The 12,698-nt window shown below is 32.2% G+C and overlaps 1 protein-coding gene across 1 annotated transcript; it reads left to right on the top strand.

The window, feature by feature from the left end:
• Positions 1-2,958: 2,958 nt before the first annotated feature.
• On the top strand, positions 2,959-10,965 carry LOC139484786 (uncharacterized). The gene is made up of 8 exons (XM_071268750.1): positions 2,959-3,042; positions 4,019-4,245; positions 5,257-5,400; positions 6,127-6,314; positions 6,718-6,752; positions 7,199-7,510; positions 7,899-7,958; positions 8,801-10,965. The coding sequence occupies exons 2-8, from the start codon at positions 4,039-4,041 to the stop codon at positions 8,926-8,928; spliced, it is 1,074 nt and encodes a 357-aa protein (XP_071124851.1). The 5' UTR covers positions 2,959-3,042; positions 4,019-4,038; the 3' UTR covers positions 8,929-10,965.
• The last annotated feature ends 1,733 nt before the right edge of the window (positions 10,966-12,698 follow it).

Consider the following 12,698-nt stretch of genomic DNA (forward strand, 5'->3'; position numbering starts at 1 on the left):
ACATCTCAACTGTCAACACCTTTGGGAATTTAGAGTTGTGCCAGTTCACATCGTAAATAACTTTTTATTTTGGGCATATCTTTGTAGTCTTTGCGCCGTGTTTGGAAATTGTTCCAGCGTTCGCTTAAATTGTATTAATTTCAAGATTTTGATAGAGTCTTAATTTGAATTGACATGATTCATTTGTCATCGTGCAATTACCGAGGAAGGATATCTGTTATCCGAAAAATCTAACATATTGTTCGTTTTATTGTGTTTTTGATGATGTACCCTTTTAGACAGCTGATGAATTTGAAAGCAATAAACAGAGACAAATAACATATTTGAATCATTAAAAATACTGTCATCAAAAACAACTATTACCAGATCTGTTCCTCAACTCCCCTGATCCTATGATAGAGCATGAACCTATTTAACCCAACCGAAAGACAATATCCTCAATATTAGCAAGAATAAAAGGTTACTAGTATGTTGGATATTAACTAAAAAGGTCACTTTAGTATTTGCTGATACTCTGGAGCAGTTCATATACAAGTAGAAAACAAGAACCCCGCCCATCCAGTTATAGGGCGGAAAATTTCCGGCTTGAAGTCGTAATAGGTTCATTTTCAAGTATATAAATAATACATCATCCTATTTCTCATTTCTTTTAATCCATGAATATGTTACTTTTATTTAAGCACAGTATGTAAAATAATATGGCCAAAGTCCCATAACTCAGGCAAATTGAATGCTAATAAAAACTACGACAATATTAATTTCACACACTTTTTGGTGCTTTAACGCCACATGTAAGCACCGCTTTGGGCTATTTCGTGGCGGCCAGTTATTATTGGTGGAGGAAACCGGAGAGTCCGGAGAAACCACCAACCTTTGATAGGAAAGCTGACAATCCTAGTTAATTAATATTAGAGTAGAGTGCAGCCGCACGAGCGGGGTTCGAACTCACAACCTCAGTGTTGACTGACTAGTGATGACAGTAGTAACTACATAGACCACTCGGCCACCGAGGACCCGGATATACATGTATAAACATGGTTTGATGAAGAAAATCACGAAAACGGATCTATGATTAAAATACAAAATAAAAGATGCAATATACAATTTCATTGCTAAGTTTGTGATAAAATGTTAAAAAGTAAAGTAACAAAACCAAAAACTCCAAGGAAAAATTCAAAACTGATAGTCATTTATAGAATAGCAAAATCAAAAGCTAGTAGGTGGTTTTTGATCGTTGGTATTTGATTTGAGGATTTATTTGGTTTGAATGAAGCACCACCGAGTAGCCTTGCAAAGATGATCATGCATGAGTATCTGTGATTCTAAATCATAAGACTTATTTCTTTGATAAGAAGATGCAATATATTCATTACTTGCATGTACTTTGATAAGTTTGTAAGCTTATCAAACATAATTTGCACTCTTTTCCAACAAATAATAGTTCGAGTGAATGAACGTTTCGTCCCAGACGGTATCACCAGTCCAGTAGTCAGCACTTAGGTGTTGATATGAATATCAATTTATGGTCATTTTTATATATTTCCTGTTATAAAACGTTAAATTTTTCGGAAACTAAGGATTGTCTTATGCCAGGAATAGATAACCTTAGCCTGTATTTGGCACAACTTTTTGAAATTTTGGGTCCTCAATGCTCTTCAACTTTGTACTTGTTTGGCTATTTAACTATTTCGATCGGAGCGTCACTGATGAGTCTTATGTAGACAAAACGCGCGTCTGGCGTATTAAATCATAATCCTGGTACCATTGACAATTATTCCTTCATAAATAATTATTGCGATGACTTTATTTTGTTTTTTTTCTACTGTCATTGTTGTAACTATTCTGTTATTTTGATACAGCATTATTTTCGTTTCTGCATTAAATATTTATACATTATTTCAATAGTGTTCAATACAATACTTTTGGCTGCTGGATCCCAATTATTATCGTCACATTTACCTATTATATCGGTTTGGGTTGTACAACCAATATTGACAATGTATAAACAACTGCAATACAAGTAAGAGGCTTAGCTAGCTATAACACTAGGGCTTACACACTGTTTTCTTAGGTAACTACCGGTTCCTAGTCTTAAATGTGACAATAGTATTTCACTCATTGATAACGTTTGATTTTGTTATGGACTATCCCTTTTTGCATTTACCCTGGATTTCGTTAATTTTTTGTGACCTTTCATTGATAACAAATGCACCAAGCTAATGGAATGATTTAACGAATGGAATCTTGAGATCTCGAAAGTAAAGTTCAAATTTAAACAAGAAATGCTAATTTGTTTAATTTCATTTGACTATTTGTTATTTGAAAGTTGTACATTTGTAAAAAGGTTGTTGAGTTCTTTTTGATATATATATCTGTTCATCCAAAATTTGATATCAGGTACCGCGATGATCGTCCCGGAAAATGTTGACACTGACTCCCTCCTATTACATAAACTCAACAACACAAATAACTCACCACATCTTACCATATATATATACAAATGTATAGAAGTTTCATGTATTTGAAACAAATTTGTCGAAGTCTATAGTATTTTAAGCATGACCTTGAAATTAACGCAGTGTTTAATGATAAAATATTTGTGGTGACTGACAATGGAGATTTCATTAACAAAAGTTAAAATAAGAAGTCGGAGATGTGTCAATTGGTAACGAGACAAAAATTCGGCCCAGAACAAGAAAACTAAAGTCACGTGTGCTGTTTGTAGATGAAAAGACACACACGACTTTACTTTCCCATTTGTGGCTATACTATTGTATGTATGCTTTTTGAGATGCCAAACAGAAAAAAAATCAAGAACATTTGTATTTTCAAAGACTTTGATGTTCATGACTTAAAAACGTTGCGCCAAAAACTTAGACCTAATTTAATCATTAAAAAAAGTTATATGCAATAAAATCTTTACTCCAAAGAAGCTAATAGAAGTGGTGCTTTTCTTTCGTTTTTGAGTATATAGATCACATGAGTATACTAGAGTTTAATGCGGTCGATTTGTAGTTAAGGAGGAATTTGACATTAAATCTGGTAAGATATCTTGCAAGCTATTAAAATAAAGGAATAATATCTTAAAAAATAGTTAACTACATCATATCTGACGTCTTAAAAATATAAATTAGTTGTTGAAAATTGAAAACAATCACAAAACATGCTTCTTCTTTTTATATATTCTTCGACATGAATGTCGGTCAATCAGTCTTTGTGATTTACGAACACAATATATCTTAGCTTTTGCCGTATAGAAATGTTTCATACTATTCATGATAATTAATTCATAGTCCTGATCCTATTATATACAAACATTTTATAATAATACCATAAATAATTTGATCATAAGTGACTCATGTGTATACAAACAATTGTCCCACGTGATACGTAGCGTAAATGTATGAGAATGAATGAATTCTTTTATTAATTATTCAAAACAGAGTTACTTGAATTTTTTTCTCAAACTTCTTTAACTTAAAATGTACATGTTCAAATTTATGTACAGAAAGACTCTGTTAAATCATTATTGGTGACTGTGAACGTGTTTAATGGAAAATTACTGGAATGTTAGGTAAATCGATACTATTTATTTAGGTCTGTACTTACTAGAGCATAACGTCTACGTTTACTATCAAACAGAGGCTTGCTGAAAAAAGAAATAAATAAAACGTTGATTACAGTTATGTTTTGGAATATGTCTTTGTGAAAACGGTCCGAAATCGAAAAATATTCGATGGAATAGAATCTCACTATTTTTTTTTAAACTCCCTGGATTTTGAATTAAAAAAAAATATAGAGAAACGTTAATGAATGAATCAACAAAAACTCAAGGCAGAAACGGCGGGAAAATATGATCTACATTATACATGTGACTTGGATACACAATGCCACTGCTTATCAGTCTTCTATAGACACACCCTTTCGAAGAATGGAATCTAGTATTCTAAACTAATATAAAAAAGAAGATCAAATAAAAAAAGTGATTTCTCAAATTGCTTTACATTAACTTTTTCAGATGCACTGATTGGATTTTGAATGGTATATCTATATATACTAGCAGTGATAACTGAGTATATACTGCTTTTGGCAGTGCCCGCTTTTTCCAAGGAGGCAAACATTACACCTTTTGTAAAAAGTGTAGGTTTCCCCATATGTATAAAGGGCGAACAATACTTTGACGTTGACCAGAACAAGTGCAGACGATGTCCGCGTTGTAGAAAAGCTTCCAATTATTTGCAATTTGTAAGTTATATATTTAATATGGTTATTTGGCTTAGCAATTTTCTAATGAACACATTCTAGTTATTCTGACACTAGAAATAAGGTGTTAATGTCCTTAATTTGTCGATGGTTTTCAGTATAACAGTCAAATAAAATCATATCAGTTGCCATTTCATCATCAATAATTTAGTTTGCTACGATCAAATAATAACATATATGAATTATAATAGTAAACAATATTATTTTTAATACGACCAATAAGGGAGCAAAAATGGTAAAAGGGTCGTTTTGTGTTTATATAATGTGACCTTGAAAAATTATCAATAATATGGCAACAATGGCGGGATTTTCATTTTTTTTTATCTGATACACAACAATAGTTCCGTCTACATAAGATTCATCAGTGACGCTAATATCAAATTATTTATAAAGCTAAACAAGTTCAAAGTTGAAGAGCATTTAGGGTTCAAAATTTCCAAAGCGTTGTGCCAAATACGGCTAAAGTGTCGTAAACAGGAAATTTGTAAATTGACCACATTACTGATATGCATGTCAACACCGAAATGTGGACTACTGGGCTGGTGATACCCTCGGGGACGAAACGTCCACCAGCAGCGGCATCGACCCAGTGGTGTAAATAGTTATCAAAGGTACCAGGATTATAATTGAGTGCGACAGACGCGCGTATCGTCTACATAAAACTCATCAGTGACGCTCATCAACATATTTATCAAAACAGCTTATGATTTCTCGCGTGTAACACTTATAATCTTCCAGACGCCCACCAGGTAACACATGCTTTATAAAAGACTTAGATAATTTAACAAACTAAATAACTATAAAAGTATTAGATAAACAGTGCATGGCGTGTTGAACATTGTTACTTTTTCAACGATGTAAAAAACATTTTATGGATAAGAATTTCGGAATCCTGAGAAAGTAGATAATTAATATCATGCACACTCAATTGGTGTATTACATACTCATACTATAGACTGATCATTTTGTAAATGTGAATAACTCTCCTTTCAGAAAATAAGGATCAGTCAACAGTTTGGAGCTTTAGACTGCTATCCTTGTTACTGCAAACCAGGTGAAAAATTCTATGACGAATATTCAGGAAAATGTAGTATATGCCCTGGCTGTAATATGTATGGTTACATAGATACTAGTCAGGTAAGAAGTACCAAGTAAACCCCATTTTTTAACAACTATGTAGTATACGAAAAGATAGTTAAACTGCATTATTTGTCATCTGTATAAAATTCAAAGCAATTTATCACAATTATCCGAGAGTAGATTTGCGTTATGGATATCTAATAACTTAAAGATACGTCCAAACTTGAGTGACATAACGTAACGTATACACAGTGTCTATATCGCTGACGAGATGCAATAGATACCATTAGGTCTTTCATAAGTCGAACATAAACTGACCACCATATCTAAAAAACGAAAAGAAGCAAGAGTTAAAAAACAGTAACCAAACACAACTTGAGAAATTAATGACTGAGACTGACTATCAGACATCTAATGCAATTGTTTGATGTACAAAACATACGAGTTTAAAAAAATGTCCCTAACGTTTATCTAAAAGAGAATATAAATTACAAAATAACTAAAAAGGAAAAAAAAACCATTGCAAAATAAATTCAACAGTAGTATACCGGTGTCCAAAAGTCATAAACGATTAACAAAAGAGAAACCCGGGTTACAAACTAAAACTGAGGGAAACAAATCAACCATTAGAGGGAAACAAAGGAACAACATGAAGACTGAAGTTATTATTGAGTTCCAGTTAGGTCACATACATAAGTAAACTGAAGGCATATCACTTCTCTTGACATCTTAAAATATGTGCATAAGAATATAATACTGATTAGACACGATTTGTTACAACAGGAAATCCATATTGATGAGTTTTATGGAGCACTCAATTGTAGCCAATGTGTATGTGATCAAGGATACTTTGCCAATGTTTTGACTCATCACCAGTGTGCAGAGTGTTATGACTGTCATGGACAGAATAGAGAGTTTATAACTCCCTGTACACAAGACACAGATTCAGAATGTGGTGACTGTCTTGTAGGGTAAGTTAACGGACAGAATAGAGAGTTTATAAATGCCTGTACAGAAGACACAGCTTCAGAATGTGGTGACTGTCTTGTAGAGTAAGTCATAAATTAAATAACCATCATCTATACAGTCGTAACAGACAAAAACGTATCATATGAATTTACATTGCTTTAATTATGAAAATTAGAAGATCTGGTATGATTGGCAACCAACTGTCCACAATAGACCATAATTCCACTAAACAAAACCGCTATAGGTCACCGAAAGCCTTTAACAATGAGTAAAACCCATCTACAGATATTTTTATGCGATTAGTGAGTTGATGTTTTTATTTGTAAACATTGCTGCAGTAACAACTATTGTGAGTTAAATTTTTATGCTTGATATGTCATTCATTATGATTCTTTTTAAACATAGGTATGAGAATCTTGGGATAGACAATGCTGCATGTGGTAAGTTCAAAATTCTTTTTGTTGTTGTGAAAATAGTACTTGATAAATGTTAGGCACCCGAAGCGCTTTTTCTAGATTTACTTTCATCATGAATGCTTAAAGTATAAATGAATTTAAAGTCCAGGATTATAACATTAGAAACTAGTGAAGCGCTTCATTACTAAATAGGGTAATAGAATAATATTAAAATCTGTCTAAGGTCAAGTTTGCCTCAGGGAGTGTAATAATTTATAAATTTAACAAATATACAACTTTTCATCATAGCAATTCAGAGCAAATATAAATAAACACAAATGCTTGGTAAAATAGCAAAAAAAAAAGAAGCTTAGTATCGTCTCCATATTAACGAAAGGAAACATAGGTTTACTTTGTTTACGTTGAAAGTTTGATGATTTGTGTAGTGTTTCAAACATTATCAATTAAATAATCAAGATTTTAAATTTTAGTACAAATCCAAAAAACGGTAGCATCAGAGCTCGCCTCATCTACAACAACAACGATCTCAAACAGTGGTCACATCGGAGTAATAAGATCCCATACTATACTGATAGTTATATTGGTCATGGTAACATTCTCTGCCGCCTGTATCATCTGCATAGTTTATCGTATTATAAACCATCCAGCATGTTGTAATTTCACTAATGATGTGACACCCCCTGTATCTGCTACAACACTCATATCAACAACATCTGCGATGAAGAACAGTTATCGACAGGGAGAGTTGAATGTGGGATCCACTGCGGCTGCCATTCCTTTACGTAAGTTCTTCAACGTTTGCTTCCTTTCGCATTTTATTATGGTATATTCTGTCATTCCTATGATCTACGAAAGTATTGAATTGTTTCAATTTTCAGATTTCTCGTTGGGAGTGAGGTTGCGAATTTTAACATAGAATGTAAATGGTAGAGTGCCAATTTGTGAGATTTGCTTGCATCATCACTAGTGTTATCAGGAATTACTTCTAAGACACCTCGTCTAAAAAAAAGATAAAGTTATATCCCTTTTGGATCTATTTGAACCATTGTATAATTTGGAGATTTATATAAAAATTATGCTTCCTTATATTTTTTTCTGTTTACTATGGAAGACTGACCATCAAATACTTAGATCATGTTATCTAAAAAGGACCGGTATTTTTCTATATAGTTTCAGGAAACACAGATATAGAACAAAATGATGATGTCGAAGAACAACTTGACTCTGATGGTAAATACTTTTGTTCTATAGTGTAAAATAAATATTTGAAATTCTATATCAATAAAGAGGTCAACTTTATTTGTGATTTGGAAGTGTCTAACGCAAAAAGTAATATGCAAATCGTAAAGCACGTTACTTCTATCATCAGTATGAATGAAGCCCGCTTACGTGAAAGATGGGAAACTCTGAATTTTGAGAAGCTCTTGGACTGGTTTCCGAACGCCTGCGTAACTGCCGAGATGAAGTGATCTCTTACCTATCCGAAATGTTTGTTTTTTATTCTATTGATTTTCCCTTTTTACCGCTTGTTAGTATTTCATATTTGTCTTAGTGTATATATGTAACATATATGTATATTATTGATAATCAAAAACGTTTGCCATGGCAACCTATCAAAAATAATATAAATATAAGAAACACATGAAATAAAATAATGTTACTGACAAATATTTCGATTAAACTAATGGCCTTCGTCAGTGTTGTTTCTTTTTCAAAATGTAGTTAAACACTATGAGTTCCTTGTATGTTTTGAAAGTCCTTTGTCAAACAAAAGAATATGTTTTGTTTTATAATCTTGTACTTTACCATACAACAAAATTCGATATGAAATAGACGTGAATGCCATGTCTATACACCAAGAAATCACGAATGTTTATTGTTAACAAGCTTGTCAAGGAAGTACCGTTTTCTTGTGGTCAAAAGTCGGGGACAGTATACTGATCTATACAATGAAAGCGGTTTGATCTGACGATACTTAAAAAACAGAAAAACAAAACTTTCAATTTGATGATTGCATTTCAGATCAATAATGTTTTAAAAGAAATATTTATTAATACTAAGCTTATTTTTAGGTTTGCTAAGTAGTAACCAGATAGAGAATGTTATGGAAACCTCAGATGAAAGAAATGTTGTCGTCATATACCAGAAAGGGGATAGCTGTTCAGTTCACATTAACAATCCACAAGAGTCACCATCTTGATATTTCGAACTAAAATAGTTTATCGTTTTAACTGAATACTGTTTATAAAGTTCAATGGTTCACACTGGTAGTGTTTGCCTGAGAGTAATCGTAGTCTTTTGTATTTCGTGTTTTGTTAACTTTTTAAAACATCATACTAGTAGTATACTCCAGTGATATACGACTATCAAAATGCAAATTAAAAAAATGCAAAAAAATTAAAGCATTAAATTAAGCAAGAGATTGCATGTTTTAAATTGAAACTGCGAACAACTTTTTCGTATTCTGCTGTTTAAATTTTGCGTTTTTCAATAACATTTCAATAGATTTTAATGAGGCAATTTACCATTTAATTTTTTTTTACAGTAAATCTTTCTGTCATTATTGAATATTTTATTTGGTAATATCGAGATTATATTTTAGTAGTTATCTTCATGTATGCGATTAAACAACGTTTAAACGTAACCGCCATTTCATACAGCTAATAAATTAAAGTGCGTCGTGTTTGTTTTAGTATTACTCTCTTTCAATATATTATACGTAAAACACATGTCTAAAATGTATTACATTTAAACAAATTTGTTTTGAAATATAGTTTAGATTTATGCTTTGGAATAATAATGATCAATTTAAAAGTATATATACGTTGTATGTTTTTACATATAGGTTTGCCATGTACACATTTTGGAGTTATATATGTACACATTTAAATATATATGGTATCATTATCACATTGTTAAACATGATTGTATATCTAAGTGATTTGAATGTAATTTTTATATCTTTTAGAAAAAAGCATAGCTTCCGGAATTATGTGGCTGATATGCATTGATTGGATGTGAAAGATTTCACAATATATTGTTTTAACTATTTAGAAATACGGTCATTCTTCTGAGGCATACCTTTTCAAGTGCCTTTGTCGTTGACAACGGATAAATAGTTTATTTATGTAAATCATCAACAATTTATTTATTTAAACATATAGTTTGTCTTTTAACGTTTTCAGTCCGAATTTTTAACAAAATCGTACGTTTCAAACGTGTTAACGATGAAATAACATAAACATCCATGAAACACAATATTTATTTATTTCGTAGTCCTCTATTAGTTATATATTTTCTTAAAGATTTTAGGAATTTTATTCAAGTGGTCACTCATCAATATATTCAGTGATATGCTAATTATCTGTGATATTTCATGTAAAGGCTATATTGGTTTATGTAAGTGGTGAAATTATGTTTTTGTTAGTGGAGTTAAAACTTCTCATTGACTACCATGAAGTTTCCTGCAATTGGATAAACTGTATGGACGAATAAGTGTGTGTGTGCGTGTGTATGTCTACTCTATATGTATTTTAAGTGAAATCGTACGCTGCTACATTATATATGTGCCTGTTCTTAGTTCGGAACCTGTAGTTCAGTGGTTGTCGTTTGTTGATGTCTGTCGTATTTGCTTAGATAAAAGAATATGTTATGAAAGGTTTCATGTGAGATATTTAATTGCATAATTCAGAATTAGAAAAAGTAGCATATCCTACAGATTGATTCTTTAAGATACAGATATTTAGATTCAGCATTTACAAATGGGACAGCTACTAGTATTACAAATGTGATAGCATAACGTTTGAAAACATGTGTTTTATTTTCTAATGAGATAGATAAAACTACCGATGTTTCTTAATTGTGCATTTCCATACATGTGATAATTGCGGTGTCCAATTGAAGTGGCACACTTGTTGTAAATCTGTGATGAATTATAGCTTGTTCATCAAAACTATTATTGAAAAATTTAAAACTTGTGATGTATGAGAAATTAATAATATCAGTATTTCTGTGCCATGAAATAGGAGTAGTGTTTTTAGTTTAGTTCGTACAACAAAATATTGTCCAATCATATTTTTGTTCATTTAAAATGTATATAAAAAGATATTTATATCTGAAGAATATTCTGTGAATGCATAATTGTTATGGTTCCTACTTCTTTTATTTTTATAAGGTTACAGTTAACGAGAAAAAGAAAATTTGAATAAATATACTTTTGTTTTGGTCATTATGTAAATATTTTGTGGTATTCTTTACAGAATGGGAAACCGACCACTATCCGTATTTGCCCGCAACATTTAGTACGTATACATTAAATAATGATCATTTTGACCCGAAGAGCAGCAATAACAGTGCTTTACTTTTTATTCTTTGTAATGATTTTATTTGTATATTGTAAATCATAACAATACAGAAACAGGTCAGCAATAAAAGAGAGAAGAAAGATACCAGAGGGACAGTCAAATTCATAAATCGAAAATAAACTGACAACGCCTGGCTAAAAATGAAAAAGACAAACAGACAAACAATAGAACACGTGACACAACAAAGAAAACTAAAGAATAAGCAACACGAACCCCACCACAAACTAGGGGTGATTTCAGGTGCTCCGGAAGGGCAAGCAGATCCTGCTCCACATGTGGCACCAGTCGTGTTGCTTATGTTATAACAAATCCAGTAAATAGTCTAATTCGGTAGGTCAAATTCATGAAATGGAAGGGGATTGTAGTAACGACGTAAGGAACATATCTGATATCATTGGTGACACGGTTTTTCCATAACGGTCAACCAACTCGTGATAGCGTTCGTAATATTTACAAAAGACTGATTTCAACTTCACAATTTGGAACTCTTGTTTTAATAGCTTCCTTGTGAGCAGCAGCCCTCTATCAAGAAAATCATGATAGGAAATGCAAGCATGGGTATATCGTATCGATTGGGAGATATATACCCGTATGCAGGTGCTGCTGGAATGTTGCTACTTAGAAATGGAAAGTTCACAATTGGAACGCTGAAATCATCTCTTTTGTCGTAAAGTTTTGTTTTCAACCAAGCCTTAATTTCCAGATGTAAGTCAAGATGTGAGGCCGACTTAATTGTATATGTTGTATCCTTTATCTCTAGTTCGATGGGATAGATGCGTTCAACAAAGTCACCAAATTTTGAATTATTAAGTGAAAGAACGTCATCTATATAGCGGAAAGTAGAGTTAAAGGATATTGCTAACTTCTTATCTTTCTTCCTAAAAGGTTCCTGTATGAAGTCAGCTTCGTAATGATAAAGAAACAAGTCGACAAGAAGAGGGGCACATTTAGTGCCTATTGGAATGCCGACAGTCTGTTGAAAAACATGTCCCTCGAACGTAAAAAATAAAGCATCTTGATAATGTCAGTTTCAGAGAATTTTTTGTTTGAATCAGAGTGATCCTTTACAAAGTATGATTTATCCCTGCCTACGACAAAATGCTCTTCGTTGGCCATTCTTTTTAATGAAACAAAGCAATACCAACTCTTTCAATTTGTCTTTTAGTTTGGAATGCGGAATACTTGTGTAAAGTGAAGAAAAGTTAAATGTTTTAATACTATTGCAAGATGAAAGAGAGTTGGATGGTATGTACTCTAAAAGATCTTTGGAATTTTTAAGTATCCATATCTGATTCACGCCACCTCTAGAATAGGCAGTTTCACAATAACTTTGAAGCCCGTCTTTGATTGCTGATACAATAGATGTTAATAATTCAGAATGATGTTTCGTGGAGCACTTGGAAAACCCAGCAATATACCGTTGTTTGTAAGGACACTTATGTAGTTTAGGTTTCCAATACAGTGATGGAAGGTCCAGTTCTTTATCTTTGGTTGAAATTCCAAAGGAACATAGAACAGACCTATGATTATTAAGGATTCCCTCTTTGGTAAGTGTTGCGAGGGTATATGTTGAGTTTCCAAGTGAATTGTCAATACCGAATTCGTT

The sequence above is a fragment of the Mytilus edulis genome, chromosome 8 (genome assembly GCF_963676685.1).
Source record: "Mytilus edulis chromosome 8, xbMytEdul2.2, whole genome shotgun sequence".
Lineage (NCBI taxonomy): Eukaryota > Metazoa > Mollusca > Bivalvia > Mytilida > Mytilidae > Mytilus > Mytilus edulis.